Source organism: Daphnia carinata, chromosome 5, assembly GCF_022539665.2.
Source record: "Daphnia carinata strain CSIRO-1 chromosome 5, CSIRO_AGI_Dcar_HiC_V3, whole genome shotgun sequence".
In the NCBI taxonomy this organism is placed as follows: Eukaryota; Metazoa; Arthropoda; class Branchiopoda; order Diplostraca; family Daphniidae; genus Daphnia; species Daphnia carinata.
Genome location: NC_081335.1, coordinates 2,413,042 through 2,436,940, shown reverse-complemented (window position 1 = coordinate 2,436,940; position 23,899 = coordinate 2,413,042). Strand labels below are relative to the sequence as shown.

The following is a 23,899-nucleotide window of genomic DNA, read 5'->3' as shown; positions in this document are numbered from 1 at the left end:
AAGTTGATAAGAACCTGAGGATAAATTGGCAGCGAGCGGCCGGATCTGCGTTGTAGATGTTGTTGCAATGATCGAGCATGTCGATTGGCATACTCAGTCCGTTGCCGTTGCTCTCCATGTGCATGCTGTTGTCATTGTCGACGGCCGAGCGGCCGATGTACTCGCGCAGGCAGTTCATTTTGATAGCGAACGGCAGTTCGTGACCGATGAGCGGATAAGGCGACGAGTCGCTGTCGATGGCCGACGTCGATGTCGATGCGGCGCCAGTTTTCAGCCACAGACGGAACGAGTTGATGTCGGCCGTGCCGGACATCTCCAGATGCGACAGCGCCAGCTTGATGACGTCGCGCACCGTCTCCGTCGGACTCACTGACAATGTCTTGGTCTGTCATGTTAAAATTTTTCAAAAATAAAGTCCATCAAATTCCCGTGTTCTTTATTTTATTTTTTTTTTTATTTTTTTTTACTAGCGACTTTCAGTTATGGCCATTCACGACTCTCCCCCCAGAAGTGCGCACTTTTGTTCCTCATATTAATTTTATGTACAATTTTTTTTTTTTTTTTTATATTATAATTATCTTCACAACGGGAGGAAGCCAACAAGTCACGGTTCATTTTCCGAACAATCGCGTTCGTTGTCTTTCCTTGCTACTCCCGACCGTTACACGCTAATGCGTTTTGACGTGCATGATAGAACACGTTCGGCCAGAAAGTCCCCCTCCCCCCCTCAATCGCTTCCCTTTTTTTTATTATTATATTGCCACAAGTAAATGAAAAAAAAAAAGGGATAAGAAGAGACGATGTCTGCTACTTACATATCCGATGGCCTGGACGGCGTCGTGGTAGGTGATCTGGATAGTCGTAGTTTTAGGCTCTTTATCCCGTTCGTCTTTGACGGCTTGGCCCAGTCGGTTCCACCACAGATCGCGCAATGCCGCAGAACTATTACGCCCAATAAGGAAAAAACAAAACAAAAAACATTGAAATTAAATTAAAAAAAAAAAAAAAAAAAAAAAAAAACTGATGAAACGTATCAGCGAAAGACAAAGATAACTAGAAATGGTGTTCCAACGGTTCTTTTTTTTTTTTTTTTTTTTTTTTGTGGAAAATGTTCATCGCGAAGAAAATGGAGATGAGTTCGAGCGAGTTAGAAAGGCCATCGAAACACACACACACACACAGAGAAAAACAAGATATTTTTCGTAGAATAGAAGTGGCCATACTCGGCTGGCCCATCGACACAGTCGCTCGTGGGCAAATAAGACTCGGATTTGGAGCGTCGCCTCTCTTGCAATTCCAATCTCGATTTGCATGATGATGGATGGCCGACCTCATTGTTGCTCGTTCGCATGTTATCCGTTAGACTGGCGCCCGAAGCTCGTGTCACGTGATCGGTCACGGGTGGCACGTCGAATGACGAGGCCGAGCGACAAATCACTTTGCGCCACAGTTTCTTCATCGTCTACGCATCGCATATGGCCGATCGTAGAAGCTCAAAGTGCCACACACACACACACACACACACACACGCGCGCGTGAAATGGGACAAACCAAACAATATGCGAAAAAACCGAAGCACCGGGATGACTGACAAACAACTACACCTACAAAGCTGAGGCTGTGGCAAACTGGTTTTCCTCTTTGATTCCGTACTTCCCTCCCTTCTGAGCGAAACAACAACGTTGCTATAGGGTTCCTATTTTCGTGTGTGTGTGTGTCTGTGTGTCCTATTGGCCTATACTTGAGCATCCCTCAAGATTTCTCGAATTCTTCGTATTCATCCAGGTGAAATCAGATATCGATTTTTTCTTTTTTAAACAGCGCATACCCCCCCCCTCCCTTACCTACACCCGGCTGTTTGAGAATCCCCCCCTCTCTCTCTCTCTCTCTCTCTCTCTCTCTCTCTCTCTCTCTCTCTCTATCAAACCACGCTTGCCCATATATCTCCTCTCGAACGTAGAAAAGGTAAGTTCCCTCGGGGTAGTTTCTTCTTAAATTTCCTGGTAGGACAAAAGAGTAGAAGAGGAAGAGAGAGAGAGAGAGAGAGAGAAGAGAACCGGTCTCTATCCTTTTGCGACGACTCATTTCTGAAGGATTGCGGATTTGACCAAGAAAAAATATTAAAAGATCTTCGGAAAACGTATTCACCTGTACTCCCCCTCTCCCTCTTTTTATTTTTCTTTGCATTTTCAAGGGCATTAAAAAAAAAAAAAAAAAAAAAAAAAAAAAGAAGTTTATTGACGAGGGTGGATTGGCGTGTGTGTGTGATTCCGCGAACTTTACCTTTACCATTTTTTTTTTTTTATTCTACCCCACCATTCCCACCCTACCTTTATTTTTTTTTCTCGTATGACACACACTTCATCCGGCGGGGGTTAACTGGAAAAAAAAAAGACACGATGGCAAAATAAGATATGGAAGGGGGAGTGGGAACCAACAAGATTTTTTTTTTTTTTTCTTTCCTTGGATTTTGTGTTGCACAAGAAAAAAAAAAAACACACGCTTCACCACCTGGGGAATTTGATACATTCCCTACCCTTCCTACACCGAGCTTGTTACCTTCCTTTAGAAAAAAAGAAAAAAAAAAAAAAAAAAGAAAACTAGCCGCGTACATGTGTGGAAGCCATATTGTAACATTTTTATGACGTTAGTTGGCAAAAGGGTAGGGGGAGGGGTGAGGACAAGCGAAGTTGTGTGTACCTGAAAGTGGCGACCAGGTTGACGGACGGCGGCCATCCGATGACGAAGGAAGTGTCGCGCGACTTGCCGGCAGAACCCTCGGCCACTTCTTCGATTCCGGTAGACAGCCAAAGTTCCGAGATGCGCACTTTGTCCTTCAATTTAAAGTGGCCGCCAGAACGCGCTTTGGCGATCAGCAGCAAATCGTTGAAGAGAAACAAGTGCCGATCGCGACTCTGCAATCCCTGTTTTTAAAAAAACAAAACAATAAAACACGTCATTTAGCTTTCAATGAACAAGAAAAATGCAATCATTTTCATTTTGTCCTCACGTTAATGAATTGAACAGACGTTTCCATAATAAACTGCCTCTTCTCCTTTTCGACGGGAGTTTTATGATTGGCGTTGGGCGTGGTCGCTAGCGACGGCGACGGATGGACGGCGGGGCTATCGGCTCCCATTTCGATGCCGCCTGGGCTGCCGTTGGAGCCGGACGGTGTGACGCTCACCGCCGGATTGGCGGCGGTGCGTAGGCTCTTGGCCGAAAAGGCCCGTTGAAGCCGAGCGGCCGTTGTCGACCGCTTCCGGATCAGACCTTTCATCTTCTACATTTATTTATTTTTATTTTTTTTTTAAAGAAAGAAAAAAGGATAAAATTAGTTGTCTTTTTTTAAAACATTCCATCGAGATGGTAATAACATTTTTTTTTTTTTTTTTGTTTAAAAAGTAATAATAAAGATGCAAGTATTTTTAGAGCTCCGGCAACGTTTCTTTTTTTTTTTTTTTTTTTGTGAGAGTGATAAAAAGACGTCTAATGCGGATTACGAGACGATAATGCTACATTATGTCTTCAGCTCGGCTCGTAAATTTCGGCCCGATACACCGAGGCAATTTTCGGGTTGGTCGGTTTCTTATCCAACTTTGTTCATATTTGCTCTGTTCCGTTTTTGGTCGACATTAAATACTCCGAAGAAGATGAGAGAGAGAGAGAGAGAGAGAGAGAGAGAGAGGCAGCCTAATTGAAGGGGCCGGCGTTTGAAGAAAAAGGAATTTCTTCTTCTTCTTCTTATTTTTGAGGTTATACGATACATATATAGCAGCGCTGCGTGTTCGTAAAACGTCTTCGAACTGGGGGCCCTTTTGGGCTTGAATAAGTGGATCGCTGTATAGCCCGGCCCGACTCATCACGTAGAAACATGTGATTAGTGGCCTTCTTCTTCTTCTTCTTCTTCTTCTTTTTTTTGTTGTTGCAACCCATTGCCATCGTAATGAGGGTTTCAGATTCTAATGATGAGCTTTATAAAAACACACACACACAGCCAGGGCAACAAGCCAAAATGGACTGACCAAGGCCAGCTGGGAAAAAAAATAAAATAAAATACGGTTGGGGATAAAAAAAAAAAAAAAAATTTCGGGATCGTTTCGAGAACGAACGAACGAAACGTTTTTTATTCGTCTTTGAAAACACGGCCTTTCTTTTTTTTTTTTTTAGAGAAGAGCCCGAGCATTTTTTTTTTTTTTTTTTTGACGTTTAGCAGACCCGAGGTGAATAAAAAGAATTCTGCTTTCGTTTGTGTGCATAGTTCAAAAGACCATGTTTGGTCAAAACGGGCAAGCGGTCACGACACAAACATTAGCCGAGTCGGGCCCACGCTTTATTTCAAATGTTTTTTTCTTTTTTCGTGCTGTTGAAAAATGGTGTACGTTTTAAGTGTTTTCATTTTCCATGTCTTTTTTTGCGCACACATAACAAAAAACGTATGTTTTCCGAAGTGTGACGTCAAAACCAAGGCCGTTTCTCACTTTGCAGGTTCTCTGAACGCTTCGGCAATTAAAAAGAAAACAAAACAAAAACAAAAAATGGATGTATAAATGAAAGGAGAAGAAAAAAGAAGAAGAACAGGGCCGTTTAAACGCTGCGGCTGATGACGACCGTCTGCGATGCGGTTGTTTTCGACAACAACATTATAGAAGTGCTCAACTTCAGGGTAATAATAAGGAACAAAAAAAAATATGAGGAAAAAGAGATAAAAATGTAAGAGAAATGTTCTATAAAAAAAAAAAAAAAAAAATATGGCAAATAAATTTTTTTAGAAAAATAAACGTGCAAACTATCCCGCCATCAGCACGGGAGCGTGAAAAATAAAAAACCAAGTGCGACCCCTTTTATTATTTTAGTTTTTACTTGAAACAAAACGACACACGCGCCTTCGCTTCGCCAGTTTGATACGAAATTTAATCGACTTGAAAGACAAGTATGTTGTCTAACCGTCTGTTCCCTCCTCGACGTTTGCCTAGCGTGCAATTTTCGCCACTTTGTCTAACAACTTTGTCGTTAAACGAAAAAAAAAAAAAAAAAATGAAATAATAAACGACAGTGGGCTGTACAGCGGTGCCATATCTACAGATCGTTCTACATCGGCGTTCGTTCAAATTTCCTTTTGAATTGATCGTCATTGGTCGATGAAAAAAAAAATGGCTGTTTCGTGCCTTTAAAAAAAAAAAAACGTGCTGATTTAACTATTGCGACTGTTATTACGGTTTCGGAAAAGTCACGATAGATAGAGAAAAAAAAAAAAATGTCCGCTATTTGAGGGAAAAAAAAAACCCAAATTCCGAAAGGTAAGACAAAGCCTCTGGACAGGCCGTTTCACCGCACAATTATTTATCTACTTATTGATAGGACAAGATGGAGGTCAAAAAGAGAGCTGCAATCGAGTTGTTATGTTGCCGTTCCAGTCTCTCCTGTCCAGGGTCACCTAAAGGAGTAACAGGTTTTTTTTTTTTTTTTTTTTTTTTTTTTTTTTTCGGGGGCATTTCTTCTGAAAAATTACTGTTGCTGTGTCTGCGCTTGCGTTGGAGTTTGTCATTCGTTATCTATTCGAATTTCTGTCCCACCGTTTTTTTTTTTTTCTTTTGCGATTGTTTTAGCGTCTGACTTGTATTTTGTTTTTGTTTTTTCTTTCTTGGCTGGAACAAATGCCCATAGACGGACAGAAATTCCATTGGATAAAACAGGATTTTTTTTTTTTTTAAAGAAGAAGGTCCCTGTCGTGCGTCGGATCGCCATTTTGTTTTTCTAGCGGAAGATATCTTGATCAAAAGTTCATCATCGTAATAGTATGAGTTGCCTATCTACTTTTTATGTGTGTGTTTGTTTCGTTCAACTAGTATTTCTACATTTCCCAAATGGCATGTGATACGCCGCGTACAAAAAAAATAAAAAAATAAAAAATAAGAGACAATAAAATAATGTTAGACGAAGAGAATCACGATAGCCGCTGCCAAAAACTGCCCAAGGCAATTGGGAAGGGCAGGGCGTGGACGTGACTTCAAATTTTGAAAATAATAAAACAAAACAAAAAAAAAAAAAAAAAGAAAAAAAAAGAAATGTGTGTACTGACCAGACTGAGAGCATCCTTGTCGTGGAGATAGAGCTGGTCGTTGGGGAACAGGTTCTGCACTCGGTCCAGCTGATTGATCTCTTCCTCGCAGCGTTTCACCAACTGCAACAATTAAAAAAAATGGAAAAGCAGAAATTAAAAATAATGTTTTGAAGAAGAGAAAAAAAAAAAAAAAAAGCTTGAAATTGAACGCTATTATAACTTTCGGTTAATGAACATACAACGTTTTCCCGTGTGTGTGTGTGTCTGCTGTTGAAAGAAAATAACATTGAAGAAGAAGAGAATACAAGGACAACCGCAATTCTTGCCCGCCGTAAATCATCAACGTCCGCTTGAACAATTTTGAAAAGAGGAAAACGCTTTTCCTTTTTCTTAATTGGTTTGTAAAAAAAAAGAAAAAAAAAAGAAAGAAAATGGTAGCCACTAGGGGGAAAAACGATAAGGGAAGGTCCCGCACGGTGGAACGTCGATGACGGTAACAATCGGAAGTAACTGGTTAAAAAAAGAATTTTTTTGAACATTCACGACGTATACGGAGAGAAAGGCGGATGAAGAAACGAAAAAGAAAAAAAGGTAGGACCTGAAAAATAAAAAAGAATGTCTAAAGAAAAAAAAAAAAAACGTGACCGAGTGTTAACTCGATGGGCGAAACATCCGGTTACCAAATTTCACAGAACAAACCAAAAAAGATTGAATTTCAATTGTCTTTCGTACTATTCCTTTCCTTTTAGCGGAGAGGGGGGGGGGGAATTATTAGAACAAACGTGGTGTGTGCATAAATAGAAACAACATCATTGGCATCCCGCAGGTGAACCCGGCACAGCCCTGCAGGTCGATGGGGCTGCACGAGGAAAGACAACATCCTTGTTGCACTCCCATCTTCGTGATTCACCCGTATTTCTGTCCCGTCCCTCTTCTTCTTTTAAACCAAAAAAAAAAAAATTGAAATGGGAATTATTTTTTTTTTTTTTTACAAAATCCATATTCCGCTTTTTGGCCAAGGGCGTTAGAAATAAAAAAAAAAAATCGTGCGTGATTTCTGGCTGGCGTATAGGCGTTTGGAAGTTCCGTCTCTTGTTCGTGAATTCGAAATGAGGCAACAAGCTGGTGTCTTATTTATGACTACTGCGCAACAGTGTCGAAACAGCGTCCCATCGGCAAACAGCAAAAAAAAATGATGTCATTACGCAACTATTGACGCGCGGGACGGCTATTGCGCGTGCGCAACGATTCACGAAACATCAAGGACGTGAGAGAATCGGATGGCCGATTGCACCTTCTTTTCGTTCGTCCTCAAGTGGTATGCGCTTGTGTGGTGTGCGTCTATCATCCAAACCTTATTTTTACTATTTTATTTTATTATTTTTTTTTCATTGCGGTCAAACAATTGAAGAACGCCGGCCAAGGCTGCAAAAGAGAAAGACGTGCGCGTGATTGACGAGGCGTGCAAAACAGAGACCAAAGAAACAAGAGTCCCAAACTATATACACTGCGTACGGAGCTTGTTTCACTTCGATACTCCACTTGTACAGCTTCTTTTTTTTTTTCCCGCCTGACCGCTGAATGACGTCACGATGCACGCAATAGTTTGAATCGATTTTCGCATGCAATTTCAAATGACTTTCTACTAAATAACCAATCGCGAGAGGGGTAGCGCCAGTTAGCACGAAACAAGTTGTAACCAGATTTTGAAAATAAAATAAAATAAAATAAGAACTCCACCCACGGAAAGAATGCTTGGGAAAAACATCTACTTTAATAACAAAGACACGAACGAATTAAAAAAAAAAAACAAAAAAAACAAAAAACAAAAAAAAACAAACGAAAAATCAGGTATACCCAATCAAGTGGTGAATAGTTCATCCAGCTGGCTAGATATGCCGTCAACGTTTGGCAAATGGGCGGAACAACTGGCCACGTTTCATGTTCAGTCTCCTCCACTTGATACATCGTCCATTCACGCGCAACAAGACGGACGCAGCAGCAACAACAACAACAATAACGACATGTTGACTATCACGATTCTGGCGCTCGACTGCCGCCTTCCCGTTCGTATAAACAAAAGAAAAGAATTCAATGCCTCTCTCATCATCATCCAATCATCTTTTTTTTTTTTTGATTTTTTTTACACATCTCCCGTTTCTTCTTCTTCTTCTTCTTCTATATTTACGTTCGCATTGACACCCAACCGCGGCCACCGCTACGAGACGCTTCGATAAGTCCGTGACACACCTAGATACGTCTGGTGTGCATACCGGACTAATAACGCCTACTGACTCACAAACCAAAGTCTCTCTCTCAGACACACACACACACACACACACACACACACGCACGCACAACGTTTGAATTGCCAAATATCCTTAAGAAATTAGAAAACGACGTAGACGCCGGGCGCCATTGGATATGTAGGACAGTTGAAAAATAATAAAATAAAAAGGCAATAAGAAACTGATGAATGCGGTTTGTCGATGATGTGGGCGCGGTTGTCGGTTCGAAAAAAAAAATCGCGGCCAATCTTTTGTTTATTTTACAGATCGTGGGAAGATGAGAAAAAAAAAAAGAACGATCCGCTCCAATAGAGATCCAAAGAATTAAAGATTCATATAAAAATCTGGAATGTTTGGGGGGGGGGGGGGGGGGAGATTTCCTAGACCTGGATAGGTTTTTAAATTATTATTTTTTTTTTTGCAAGAAAATAAGGTCCCCCCCCTCTCATATTGAAGGGGAAACGACTAGTCTATGTTAGTGTCCTTGTTAGAACCAGAAGTCAATGAGGGCCCATGATCCGTCAACGTCACATTTTCTTATCCTATCATTTCGTTTGAATGAATGATCCCTTTCCTTTTTTTTTTCGTTTCCTTCCCATCCGGGATTTTGGCAAATTCAAAAAATAATTTATTTTTTTCTTACATCAAAAACAAATTCAAAGGCCACGCGAAATGGAAAGGGAATTTTCTCACTGCTATGCGCGTAACCCCTAAAAACTCTGTAACTGATGGTCCGTTTGTAGCGTCACTTTCTCAGTCACGACTGGCTCACGAAAAAGAAAAAATGGCTGCCTCGTGAATCATCCAAACGATATGATGAGATTTAAAAAATAAATAGTAATAAATAAAAGGACCTTCGAATTTCAAACATGACGAGGCCTCTCTCGCTCTCTCTCTCTCTGCTGGCCCATGGAGAAAAACACCCTGGGCATGAAACGAAGCCCCGAAAGACACACGAATGGGAAGCGCCAATTCATGGCCCCCGTAGCTCGTTCCATTTTCTCCATTGAAAAAAAAAACAAAAAAACCTCAAGGTGAGAAAGAGATGAGCCAGCCCTGGCCCATTTGCATATGCCCCAAAGACAACCGGAGACGTCCCATCCGCCATGTCGCAAAGTCACGCGTTCGGGAAAAAACAAACGACTCTCGTTGTCAGTGTCGTAAATTCATTCCTAAATCACATTCGCTCGACTCCGCCACGCGATCTGGTGGGGTGAATATATATATATATTTTTTTCGCACACGAACCTTCCCAAAGACAATGGCAATTTCCAGGAAAAATAAAAAAACGACCCCTTTGCGTGCCGAAAAGGACACGAGGACGATTGCTAGTTAATAATTTTGGCTTTTTTTATTTTTTTTTAAATTTACCTCTTGAGCTTTATCGCGTGCTTTGTGAACGTCGTCAAGGTCGGGATGATCGGCGGCCGTCTCGCACAGCAAATCCTGAAAGTAGCGCTCATAACTGGCCAACCGCTGAATCTGTAACAAACAAACAAGAAACAAGAAAATTAAGTTAAAGAAAGACCACACCTTTCGTTTTCTTAATTAATGGTCGCACAGAATGAAATAAAATTAATTTGTGTGTGCGGAGCTTTCTGGTCGATCGACTTCCGTTTCTCCCGTTCACATAGCGGGGGGGGGGGAGGGCTCGTTAACAAGAAAAAAAAAAACGTGCGTAGGTGTGCGCAGACAATCTTGTTAATTTTTTTTTTTTCAAAGTCTTCCATTTGTTCACAAGACGATAGAAGAAAAAAAAAAAACCGGATGACATTCGAGTCGTTTCTCTACCCCGCCAAAAAAGAAATGAGACGCAGTGGAACGTGAGAGCACGCCCGATGAGGCAACTGAAAAAAATTCACGGTCCTGTGCTCCACACATTTGAAGGAAAAAGAAAAAAAAAAACTAGTTTTTTTTTTGTTGTTGTTGTTTCGTTTGTTAAGATCATCAATTTCCCTGTTGGAGAGTCTATGACCGACATTTCTTTTATTTTATTTTTTTTTTTAATTCCCGCAAGTTCAGAATGAATTATTTATGGGAAACGACTGCATAATTAGATCATTGCACGAAGGGCGTCAGAGTGGAATAAAACACATTCTGACATTTTCAACGACCACCGTGTCCGTTAGTCTTCTATTTTTTATTAAATCATCTGTGATTACCGTTTTTTCCAGAACATTTGTTCAAAAAAAAAAAAAAAAAAAGAAAAAAATACAATTTCTTTTTATTTTAATTCTCACAACCCCATAAAACTGTGATATTTCCAAAGAGAAAAAAAAAATCACGAAAACACGCAGATGAAAAAAAAAAAAAATGGGCGGAAAGAATCGCCGCCCTGATAAGATTCTTTTTTTTTTTTTTTTTTTAAGAACCTTATAGCTTAACTTGTTTAAGAAAATCCTTACGAACCCTAAAGCTTTTTTTTTTTTTCAGGGGGTAACAGCATGAGGTTGTTTACCCGCTTTTCTTTCACCCAGGTATACACACACGAGAAGGAAAAATTATATTTATCCCCCCCCCCTCTTCTTTCGTATCTTGTGCACAGAATAAAAAAAAAAAAAAAGAAAAAAGAAGAAGATAAGCTTTTGAAAAACAAAATTCATGAATGACATGGGGGGATGGAAGGGAGAAAGAAGAAAAGAAAAACTGTTAAAACGCAAAAAGGGGCTCTGAGATTCTTCCACAAAGATTGGTGCTGGGGGTAAAAGAGTGGGGGGGTAACAAGAAAATCAAGATTGGCCATCGGCGACCAGGTGGAGCCACCTGGAAAAATCTTTCAAGATGGCGCGAGGGGAGAGGGAGAAAGGTAGAAAAAAAAAAAAAAAGAAACGATAGGCTGGAAAATATCAAAATGTTAAGGGGTCAAAGGCAGTGTTTAAAGCTTTCTCTAGAAGTACATCAGGACGAATAACATTTCTTTTCTTTCGGGGCCAACTTGTGTTGTGCGCCCCCCTCTCTTTTCCGAAGGCCTACAACGTTCATCATAAGGTTCCTTTTTGAAATGGTTTCATTTCTACTTGGCAAGAGGTTTAGCGCAAGTGGGGGTTGGTACTTAAAAGATGGCGGTTTGCCGTGAAGAGAGAGAGAGAGAGAAGGTGATGGAAAGAAAAAGATAAACGTCTTGGACAGACATCGAGTCAAAAGAATGTTATCTGTGAAAGAGAGGAAACAGACGGTGGTGTGTACCAGTCAAAAGAGTAGGAAGTTGGCTCCACTAAAGAGCTTCCGTTACCTCCTTTCCATACCTGCAGGGCTTATTTAGCGTCAATCATTTTTCTTTTTTATTCTTAAAAAAGAATTTCGAGGTAGCGGCGTCTGTGGTACACCACCGAAACAACCAACAAGAAGATGGCAAAAAAAAAAAATCAAGAAGTTGGACATTCTTTTTGAACAAAAAAAAAAAAAAAAAAAAGGGTCCTGGATTTCTGGAATCCGGAATAAAAAAGCGTACAATTCCGGTGAATGTTTGCCTTTGACGTGCACACAAAATAGGGCGGCAATTTTTTTGTTTGAATACGTTTCCAAATCAAAAGAAAAGGTGGCCACAATTCACACACACACACACACACACACACACACAAAAAAGGCATTTGAAAGCGAGAGAGGCGGACGTTGGTCAAGCAGATGGCTTTCCTTGCGGATATGAGGGTGGAAATGAAGAGGGGATTCAAAGTTCCGGTTCCGGAATTTCAAAAAAAATAATAATAATAAATCAAAACACATCTCTCACTTTTCACATCATCACCTTGACTTATAACTCACCCCCGACATTTGTTTCTTTTACCCAGATTTTATTTTTTTTCTCCCCTCTTTTTCTTTTTTTTTTTAACGACTTTGCCGAGGAGAGTGAGAGAAGTGATGATTCAACCTTTATTTAGATTCCGCCGAAGAGAGGGAGGGGGGCCTTTCTTTTGTGTTGAACGCCGTTACGAAAATGAGAAGAAAAAAAAAAAAAATGCGGCCCTTTTTAAGGAAAGGTGCTGCCACCGCTAAATAGATTGATGTTAAATGCATTAAAAAGAGACGCTTGTACGATGCCGGTGATGATGAGAGAAAAAAAAAAAAATAAGAGAGACAAGCGTTCTTCAAGCTGCTAGAAACAACCCCCCACCCCTCTGTCCAAGCCATAACACAAGAAAAATGAACTTGAAAGGAAGGGATGGTTCTTTAATTAACCCCCTCTTCGTTTTCGGCTTTTTCTCATCTAATAAGGGAATTATTTATTTTTCAAAGGAAGGAGAAGAAGATGATAGGCAAGGCGTTAAAACAGAAATTTTCCATCAACCTTTTCTCGTGTCTTCTCTCTCTCTCTCTCTCCCCATGTCGGGCATTTTTTTTTTTTTTTTTTTTCAAAAGATCCAATCGATAGACATAATTAATAATCGCGTGCGTTCGCGTATAAATACCTAATAAACGGGGCGCCCCATCAGGCCGGACTTGAATTGCGGGGGGGCCAACGTGAAAGCAAACAGAATCCAAAAACACAACTGGCAGGCAGCGAATTTTTTTTTCTTTTAATCCAATTGCAACTAATTGAAACAGTTTGCCAAAAGTGGGCAACGTTTTCTCTCGTCAATTTCTTTTCACCCCCTTTTTTGCAAAAAAACAAAACAAGGAGAAACACAACTGCACACAGAGACACACAACACACAGAGAAGAGACACGCACGTTGACACACACACACACACACACACACACGAACGAAAGTTGGGCAAAAACTCTTTTTCGCGGAGCAACAATCTGGCGTTACACTCCCGCACGTCGTCCACAACGAAACTGAGGGCCTACACACGAGCGAATGAGAAAATTTGTTTTCTTCCCTGAGGGGGGGGGGGGGGGGGGGGTGAGAGGTGGATGGGAGGAGGAGGAAAATGAAACGAAAAAGAGGAGAGAAAAGAAAAATAAAGAAAATGGTTAAAGGTACGGAGAATGAAGGAATATAATAATAATTAAAGGTGTGCTCTCGGCGGAACAGGTTGCGGCTAAGAAAGAGGGGGGCGGGCGGACTACACTACGCGTCAAGCGTGATACAAATAGGGGGATAGCTGTTGTCGAAATAAAAGTGGTAGTAATATTTTATTATTTTTTGTGTGTAGGATCTAGCCAATGGGAAGGTAGAATAATAGTTCGTATGACTTGGAAGGAGAAGGGACCAAAAATAAAAAAAAAAAAAAAAGGTTGACGAGTTTGTGACATTTCTGATTCATTTCCGTATGAAAAGCGTGTGTGTGTGTGTGTGTCGCGCATATACACACACACACACACGCGCGCGCGCTCCTCGACTTGGGGATATTTGAGGTCGACCTCAAAAAAGAGGGTCAACGCACGTTTAGGAATGGAAAACGAAATAAAACACGAAAAACAAGAAAATAAACACACAACGCATTCCTGTTGCTCTTTTCCTTTTTATGGCAAACGAGCTGACGCGCGAAATTAATCAAACGGCGCACAGTTGCGTAGTTGGACCCCCCCCCCCTTTTTTTTTGTTTCATAAAAAAAAATATGTATATATATGTATACGTATAATAAAAACCTCAAAAAACAATCCAGATGACGTGATCTGTCTTATTTTTTTTTTTTTTCACGCAACTGCGAATCGAAATCCTCGTTTAAACCAATCAAAAATGTCGCCCTTCATCGATGATGGCGTTCGTCCGTTGCTGAAACCAACGCATTCCCCCCCCCCTCCTTAAAAAAAAAAAACAGAGTCGGGAAAAAAAAAATAAATACAAGTCCCGAAGGACAGAGTCGTTTCGGCGAAGGCCAACTATCCCTCCCGAAAAGCAACAACAAACGAAAAAAAAAAAAAAAGATGAAGAAGATTCTTGTGACTTGAGGGCGTGGGCTGTTGGATGGCCAACGCGCACGCCGCTTGCCTAACAAAAAAAAAAAAAAAAAAAAAAAAAAAGAAAGAAGGAGGAGGTACTGCGTACGAAGACAAATGAAAAGAGGAACCTGTTGCGAGCTGCTGGTTTATTTTATTTTTGTTCCCCCATTTTTTTTTTTCTTTCTTCTTTTTGTTTTGTTTCTACCTTTTGTTCAGTCCAGAGCTTCAGGTGGATTATCGCCGAGAGAAAGAACTTGATGGACAATCAGCCCCTCTGGCATCTCTTACACGCAAATAACACACACACACACACACAAAAAAATAAGAATGAAAAAAAAAAAAAAAAAAGAAATGGGGGAGGACGTACTGGTAGTATTTCTTCGGCTACGATACGCGTGTGTGCATACCGTACAAAACGACATGTCCATCGCTGCCAAACCGCAGAAAAAAAAAAGGAGGGAAGAAATCCTGCAAGAATGGGGGAGGAAACAGAAATTTTTTTTTTTTTTTTTTTTTAAAGAAAAAAAGAAAACCGCAGTTGTCGTAACCAAATCAGGGTGTCTGCGGTGTGTTTTGATTATTTAGAAGAGAGAGTACGCGCCACCCAGATCTACGGCCCTTGTACGAGAGCCCACCCCCCTTCTACGTCCTTTGTTGTTATTACGTATTTTCACTTGGAATGACATTCGATATGTCGTCATTCAAAACCTCGTTCTAATAGGCAGTGGGCCGCATATCCGTCTCATGCCGTCGTCGGTTTTCCAAAAAGCAATGATAGAAAATAGTGGAAGTGGGGGGGGGGGGGAGGAGAGGAGAGGAGGGAAGAAAGAAATTGGTTGAGTTACTACTTTCAATTTGAGCGACCCCAATTGCGAATCGTTCAAGGCGATAAAGAAAACAGGTGATGGAACTTGAAGAGAAATAAAGCAGGGAAAAGCAAAACAAATTTTGTTTTCGCTAAAAAGACTTTCTAATTCAGCATTCCAGTTGTAGGGGTGGCACTCGCTCATTTTCATCCTAAACACGTGAAAGAATTCAATCAGAAATGTCATCACATTCGGATTGACGTTTCTGAATCGAAAACAAAAAACGAAACAAAGTCGATCTCCGCCATCAAAATGATTGAAAAATTCCTTTTTTTTTTTTTGTTCCAAGATGATTCCCCGTCTTTAAAGATTAGTTCCCCCCCAAAAAAGAATCTCTCAGTTCTTGTTTCATCTTTTTTTCCTTTTTGAAATGCCAAAGAGAAACAAGAAAAGAAAAGAAAAAAAAAGGCCTATTTCTTTAGATTTTTGAACGAAAGAGCTGCCTAGGTGGTTTTGCTCATTATCATTCAGAGAGACGTCTCTCTGGCCCAGCCTTCTAATCAAGACATAGAAAACGTCTTCACAAAAAAAAAAAAAAAATAAATAAATAGACAACCATAGAATCACCCAAAAAAACAAAAACAATTCTGTCTTTTGCTTTCTATCATAACGCGAGATCTTTATGTAATTCTAACTCTACACGTTTATTATTTCGTTTTTTTTTTTTTTAAACCAAGCCATTGGGGCGTGTGTGTGTGTGTGTTGTAAAAGAAATTGAGATCACACACGGAGACAAGAGGCTCTCTTTTTATTTATTTTTTTTGTGTGTGTGTAGGCCTATACGAACATAACACAGACAACAAGATCGTCTCGTAAATCAAGTCCGGCTGTTTTTTTTTTTTTTTTTTTAACGACTTCAAACTTCTTTTCAAGGGGGGGGGGGGACTTGCTCCGAATTTTAAACGGTTCAAAGTCGTGTGTCGATTTTATTTTTAAAAGAAACGACGAGACGGACTTGATTGCCTACTGTAGAGAGGGATGTTTAAGAAGAAAGAAAAAAAAAAACGGTTTTATCTCTGGAAATTGGGGGTTTCAGACAAAGTGGGGGTGAAAATGACGTAGAAAGTTTCGAAAAGGAGGGGGGGGCGAGAGGAGAGACATCTACTTTGTATGTATTGTGTGTGGACTTGATGATTTACTGCCTTCCTCCACTATAAAGCCCCCCCTTAACAATCTTGGCTTGGATATTTTGAAAAAAAAAGGGAGAAAAAATCGTTTTCTTTTTACGGAGGGAGAACCTGAAATTAAATTGTAAATGGTGTCACCAGAGGACACACGACCCTCGATCGTGTGTAGGTACAATACACGAAAGCATAAATCATGCATCGACAGAACTCCATTTTTGAAATGGAGAAAGAAAAAAAAAATGCAATTAAAAATCAACTTTAAAGCAAGCAAAATTGTGTGTGTGTTTTTTTTTTTTAAGGTACCTCATTGAGGGTGGGAGGTATTAAAAAAAAAAAAAAATCACAGAAACCAAAACAAACCCTCTCAGGAAGTTCGAAAAAAAAAAAAGTGGAAATGACTCTATTGTATATACACCTCCAGGGGGGGGGGGGGGGGTTAGAAAATGTAAAATGATTCATTTTTATTTTTCCCATACTGTTATTTTTCCCTTTCTTGCTTACAGCTCCTATCAGTTTATTCCTCTTTAGAATGTTGTGTGCCTTGTCTACGTGTGTACACACACATTGTACATACACACACACACACACACGACCTTAAACCACTGTTAAACCACTACCTGTATGATGAACCCTTTCATTTTCAATTTTTTTTTTTTTTTTTGTTTTCTTATATACACCCAAGCACGTAAGCACATAGCCACACACACACACACACACACACCCGAAATGTCAACATTCCTTTCGGTTATTTTTGAATTTCAAATGACCCGCCTCTCGTTTTCTCCCGAAAATGCTCCGTGTAGCTCACGCATTTCAATATAGCCCCCGGTATGCGTGCAGTGGCTTGTCGGCGTTCACCATATCTTTCATTTTTTTCTTCTCCCCCTCCCATCAAATGTTTTTTTTTTTTTTTTTTTTCAAAACGGATTGATATTTCAGTACGACATCCATACAAAAAAAAAATCAATAGAAGGAATTTTAATATGAACAATTTTTGACGTTCCAAGAGAGCGGGGGGGGGAGCCTTACTTGGAACGTACCTGTTACACCAAATGTAGACACCAATCTCACTATACAAAGGCTACTGCTATTCGACGACTATTATGGATCCGTCCGTTTTAGGGAATAAAAGAAAAAAAAAATAGATTTTTATCTGTTGATTTCTCGATCGTCACAGAGAAAAGCAGGCTCGTTTTTGTCCCTCACAACGAATTTTTTTTAAATACTAGAGATGGTTTACGACCCTATTTGGTCGAGTATGAATTATTCTTTTTCATTGTGTGTCGTGGCCATTCAAGGTAGCGCTCCATAAAAAAAACAAAAAAAAAAAAACGGTCAAAGTCAAATACGAATATCAATCAGGACGACGCGAAAATGTAAATAGAAATACAGGTGTCTCTTCTTCTTCTCTGTCTGTATCTATCGTGGAATTCGATCGCAAGTTTGGCGGGAGCGCTCCTGGCTGTACCTCCAGTTCACAACAACGCCATTTACATAGTTGTGTTTTTGTTGTTGTTGTTGTTGTTGTTTTTTTGTTTTTTTATTTTAAGCTGACCTTCGATCAAGTTATATTTATAAAGAAGCGAAGGAATGATGTATTAGATTGAAGGAGGGAAAAAAAAAAAGGATCTAAAGGGAGAAAAAGAGGAACAGGGCAAAAGTAACAAGAAGATGAAGACGAATGAGGTAAAAACTCGAGACAGAGAGAGAAATAATAATAAAAAAAAAAAAAAAAAAAAAAAAAAAAAAAAGAACAGCCCGACCGGTTAGTTCTACAAAATCCCTTGATCAATTCAAATAAAAACCAGTCTACGTTTCACGAAAAAAAAACAAAAGAAACAAAATGGGATTCGAGGGATCGGGATGAGCTGAATAATATCACAAAGACATCGTCGCAAAAAAAAAAAAAAGGGGGGAATCATAATTAAATAAGAATGGATGAAAAATGGACGATGGCGAAAAACGCGTTTACCGATCGCATCTACGTAAAAAATGGTTTCATGCATTTTAATGACGCTGTTGATTGGGGGGGGGGGACAAGACTCACGAGGAGTATTGAATATATACGAAAAGAATACACAAGCGCTTTGAAAAAAAAAAAAAAAAAAAACACATTCCAAGAAAAATTAGACGCTCGATTGAGAAGAGAGGGACATGATTCCGCGCAAATTTTCATCGACGTAATGACTCGACTGTAATTTTCCCTTTCCTTCTAATTCAAAACAAATATCGCCTTCTTTTTTTTTTTTTTTTTTTTTTTTTTTCTTGTAGACTTTTCAACGCTCTAAACGAGGTATAAGAAAGGCCGGTTTAATGAGCCCGGTTGTTTGTCCCGTTCGTGTACCGTGAAAAAAAAAAATTTCAATGCTTTCAATCAGGAATGAAAATATCAAACTGTTTTCTGTTTTTTTTTTTTTTGTGTGTGTGTGTGTGTTGTTTAATCTGCACGGCAGCGGGTGAATGCAAAATAGGCGTTACACGTGTGTTAAAAATAGTTATAAAAGAAAGGCCCCTCCAGTGAAATACGGTAGAGTGCCAATGAACCCAACGAAAAAGAAGTTTGACCTTCACTCAAAAGCGTCAAACGCGGGAGATAAACAAAAATTAACTTTTGATATCGTTGGGTATTTAAAAAAAAAAAAAAAAAAATATAACACCGCATATCGTTACCCTCACCTTTGGCAATTTCCCTCCCCTTGTTTTTCTTTTTCCTCATCCAGCCGACTTAGATTATTTATTTTTTTTTTTTTTTCAAAAAGAAAAGGAAATCATGCAACAATCACGGGCAGAATTTCTATGATAATATTCGTCCGTTTGAATTAGGCGAAGCCACGGAGCATCAAGAGATGGATGTGGTTAGCGTGCAAGGGATACATACGTCGTGATCGCAAATTGCGTCCGAATCTCATTAGCATACGTTAGTTGTTTTTATTTTTGTTTTTTTTCCGCAGCTAGGATGAGCTAGAACAAATGAGAAAACTATGGCGCGTGTTTTTCTTTAGGGCTTTCGGAGAAAAACGAATTTAATTGTTTCTAAAATACTTCTGATACAAAACGACGGCAATCTTTTTGCTTAGACATTTTTTTTTTTTAATGAGATAAAAAAGCCGACTAGACACTCGAAAGGAAAAATAAATTTCGTATAAGCTCAGAACTAAAATTTCGGGAAAAAAATGTTTTTCAAATGGAACTGGCGCGAAAACAATTGCTATCTTTTTTTTTTTCTTGTCTCTTGTCCTTCTAGACGCACGCTAACAAGTAACAAAAAAACTTTATATCTAAACAATGTTGTGTATAAAATACCTCCCCCCCCCCCAAAAAAAAAAAAAATGTGACATGAATAATTCATTAGCTGGTCTACTGTTCTACTATAGTCCCAGACGGTTTTGTGTGTTTGAATAGATGCTGCGCATTGGCAGCCTGTGCCCGCTGGTTTGTTCAGATCATCGTTCATTGGTTCGCCTTCGAGTTGGCTGACTTGAATTTGAATGAGCACCAACAGACACTGTTCTGCGTTACAACAGCGTCCACCCAAAGGCAAAAAAAAAAAAAAAAAAAAAAAGAAAACCTTCCGAACCTATCAGACCAAACAAGACAAGACTCGTCTTTTTTTTTTTTTTTCTTCTTCGACGTTAGCGAGTAAGGAGAGGAAAAAAAAAAGACGACAAAATGTTAGACCATGAGGGTAGATATCAGAAGATTGTTGGTGTGTTTTTTTTGTTGTTGTTGTCATGGAAATAACCACCCTGAGGTGGTTCAATCAAATTGGTAAAAGAAAAAAAAAAAAGATGAATATCAAATTTAAATATAGATGCCATCTTTTCTTATGTGTTTGTGGAGGGTTATAAATTTCACGCGGCCATCGTACCGGGAGGAGAACGGATATACACCACACATTTCGAATTTTGTTTTTTCGAGTGCCATAAAAAAAAAAAAAGAAAAAATGGCAGCGCTGGTGGCGCAATAGCGCGCCATATTTGAAAGAACTTTATATTACATTTCTTCTCAAAAGAAACCATCTTTTTGTTATCTCCCCCCCCCCCCCCTCAAGCCCCCGAGTAGATGAAAAAGGGAGTGCACATCAATGTTGAAAACGATAACAAGAAGAAAAAAAAAAAAAAAAAAAAAAAAAACAACTCGATGAAAGAAATCTTTATTTGATTTCTCGGAATGGAGATGAGCGCGCCCTTCGTAATGTGGGCGCGTGTGCGCTATATGGTATCTTCTTCTTCTTCTTCAACCCGAGAAAAACAAAACAAAAGACATCCGCCGACGTCACAATAATCGAATAACCTACACCCCACCTCACCAACCAACAAGAAAATTATCTTTAAAAAAAAAAAAAATAAATAAATAAAAAATAAGAAAGAAGATTTTGCCTATCGGCAAGGCAAAAAAGGTTGGTCGAACACGAGGAGATTCACACGACTAATAAAACGAAAAGGTAGAATGAAGAAAGAGATAAGACGAACGCTACGATATTTTATTTAGAAAAAGAAAAAACGAAAAGATTATAAAAGAGCTGTGCGTAGATTAAAGGTAAGATTGAGAAAGAGAGTCTTTTTGACGATTGACCTTGGCTTCTTGGCGCACCTTTTCGACGGAACAAAACAGCATGTGTTACTCGAAAAAATGGCCAACAACCGACACGACAACAACACCTGTGCGTGATCTCTCTTAAAAGGGCTGCAAATATCTAAAACTACGAACGAGCTCCTTCTTCCTATTTAAAATGAAAGTTGGTGTCGCATCCAAAGAGAAAAAAAAAAACGAGTTGACACGCGAAACCGGAGAAACAGAAAGAATTGGGATTTTTTTTTTTTTGTTTACAAAAATTGTAAACCTCGCATTTTTTTTTTTTTTTTTTTTTTCAAGCGAATGTGTAGACGCATTAGATTTGTAGCCAAATTTCATCAGACAGCTGCTACGCCACCAAGATTTGTGAACACTTGTATCTGGACGTGAGTCTCCTCTTCGTGTGTATCAATTGAAAAAAGAAAAAGAAAAGGGAACTCGTGAATTGCGTTGGCTAGTGGCGAAAGAAACGGCCAAAAAGAAAACATTCCGAGACGAAATGCGACGTGCTGGAAGGTGAACCATCCCATATAAGCGAGACGGGCCAAACGAACAAGAAAGAGGATAGCAGTTAAAACACACACAAGAGAGAGAGAGAGATAGACGGCGAGTTGAAAGCCAAATATATTCAAATGAACCCAACTTAGCACCACCGCCCCGAGTTCAAGGATGTTTCTAGAAGAAAAAAACAACAACAAATGGCTGATGTGTTACGTGAATCAAATAACGTGAAACGTCAGAGAGGAAAAAGAAGCCTTTGAAGTGATCGTAGCAACGCAATAATGTACGGTTGAAGATATGCAAATGTGTGAAGAGGAAGAAGAAGAAGAGGGAAAAAAAAAGTTTTACTTTGAAAGCAGAGTGACGAAGACGAATGATTCACGCCCCCCGACAGGCCATCGATTTCGACGTGAATGTTTTCCCCATTTTGAAAAGCACAAAAATAATTGCAAATTTAGCCGCGTCACGACATCGTCAAACGATAACACACACAAAAAAACAAAAAAAATGGGGCGCTCATTTCCACTAAACGCCCTAGGACTTTACGGAGTTTTACTTTCGTTTTTCGATCTCACATTTGAAGAGGGGAAATGAAATTGTTGTAAAGTCGATGAACCGATAGGCGAAAGAAAAAAAAAAACCCAAAAATATTTAAATAGTTTAACGTCGCGATGGATCACCGTATGCAAATCAATCACGAAATAAAAGAAAAACTTAAATATCTGACAAGAGGGGGGGGAGCCTTTACAAGTGTCTGGATGATGAACCGATTACAGCACGTCACTGATGCAAATGTCGCATATTATTTATGATTTTTTCTTTTTCTTGTTTTCATTTTTTTTTTTTTGAGAGAGAGATGGAAGAATTTTTTTGTGGGGAGGGGAGGGATTTTCCATGTGAGACGGGGCAATTCGGTTGTTACACCGTCGCGTAGTAAACATTACCTAATGCCCTTGGACGGGAATTCAAATGACATGAAAACAAGTTTTTTTTATTTTCTTTCCTTGTTTTTTTTTCCCAAACATAATTTCGTCATCATCAAAAGAGAATTCTTTAACCATTTTTATTTTTTTTTACGTAGTCTCCTTTTCCTCATTCCACAAAGACGTTCTCGAAGGTGACAAAAACTTACTTGATTGACTACTACCGTTGGATCGTAAGTGATAATGCGCACCTGTGTGCACCTCTACAACCGGAATTAGAGAAACGACTTTAGAAGGGCGGAGTACGTGATTGACATCTGCTGCTTTAGCTAACGAGCAGGATTACTAGGAAAAGCAAGATTTTGTTCTTTCTTTCTTTGTTTTTCAACAAACAAGCACCTGGCCAATGGCCGCACCTTTACAAAAGAAAAAAAAAAAGTCTTTTTTGAATTCTTTTTGGGAGGAAAAAGATAATCATTTCGAATTTTATTTCGAATGAAAAGATAGGGAAAATTCTCCCATCTGCAATGAAAATAAATAAAATGAAAGGTAAAAAGCTTTTTGGCATCGTCGCTTGTTTTCAACGTCAACCCCTCCGTTTTTCCTCCCCCCCCCCCGCCCTCTCCACAGATATCAAATTCCGTCATCCGGAAAAGAGAAAAAAAAAAAAAGAATATCACATCAAATTTGTTTTTCCTTCAGTAAGCACAAAGTAGGAATGGAACAAAAACTTTTTACGTAAAAAAAAAAAAAAAAAAAAACTTTTTCCTTTTCGTAATGGACCGCTATTTACACCTCAGATAGATTTATTGATTATGCCGGCATTCAAAAATGTCTTCCTATGACACACGAGAATCCTGTCGAGTGGGGGGGTGTGAATGTCAGAACGTACGAAAAGAAAAAAGAAACAAAAAGTCCAGTCGGTGGACGGAATAGATCCATCAACATATTTTTTTTACAAGAGTGCCACCTGTTGAGAGGTTTGGTCCCCATCGATTGTTTGAACGACAACCCCGAATTGGCCCCGCAGAGTTTATTTCCGTTTTCAGTCACAGAGTGCATCTATTCACAATTGTTGGGAATCATCATTCAAAAGAGTCTGCATCCTTTTACGATTGCCAGTGCATCCATCATCTTTAATAAGTCAAAAGAGGCAGGCTTTTTAACAAAACCAAAGAAAACAAAACAAAAAAAAAAAAATAAAGAGAGAATTAGAGGCGCCATCAATATTTGTGTGGTACACAATGTGAAAAAAAAAAGAAAACAAAAACAAAAACAAAAAACAGAGAGTGAAAGGATGAGATTCTTTGGCGGAGTGGGTGCTACATAACGGCAAATGTCTGTTGTTTTTACAAAAGATTCCAAGGCAATCGGCCCCAAACCTCAGAACGAACCCCCCTCCCAAAAAAATGTTTGCCGGTAGCTGAATGATGATGACAACTACAATGGGCTATTCGAGTAACCTAAATATTTCTTCTTTTCACCTTTTTCAACACAAAAGAAATGTTCTTCTTGCGACAGCTATTGGAATTTCTGCTCATTTTTTTTTTCAACTTTTTGAATTTGAAAAAAAGAAAAATACAATAAATTATTATTTAAATCAACAGTTTTTTCTTTCGAGAATAAAAAAAAACGCATTTCGTTTATCGCATTCCACAGATCCTTTTAACCCTGCCAAACAAGGACGAAAAAAAAAAAAGAGGCCTCTGGTGGACGATGGGCTAAAGA

The 23,899-nt window shown here is 39.3% G+C and overlaps 2 protein-coding genes across 2 annotated transcripts in view; one reads left to right on the top strand and one right to left on the bottom strand.

Annotated features, from left to right (window-relative positions):
- LOC130696460 (uncharacterized) overlaps positions 1-23,899 on the bottom strand; it is a 96,603-nt gene that overhangs the window by 5,082 nt on the left and 67,622 nt on the right. The window contains exons 11-16 of the mRNA XM_057519537.2: positions 9,724-9,834; positions 6,083-6,184; positions 3,011-3,283; positions 2,701-2,924; positions 816-942; positions 15-385 (exon numbers count right to left, since the gene is read on the bottom strand). Of these exons, the coding sequence (XP_057375520.1) occupies positions 15-385; positions 816-942; positions 2,701-2,924; positions 3,011-3,283; positions 6,083-6,184; positions 9,724-9,834 (1,208 nt within the window). The remainder of the gene's footprint in view (positions 1-14; positions 386-815; positions 943-2,700; positions 2,925-3,010; positions 3,284-6,082; positions 6,185-9,723; positions 9,835-23,899) is intronic.
- Positions 1-23,899, top strand: part of LOC130696465 (dolichyl-diphosphooligosaccharide--protein glycosyltransferase subunit STT3B-like) — a 70,705-nt gene that overhangs the window by 26,882 nt on the left and 19,924 nt on the right. The gene's annotated exons all lie outside the window — the stretch shown is intronic.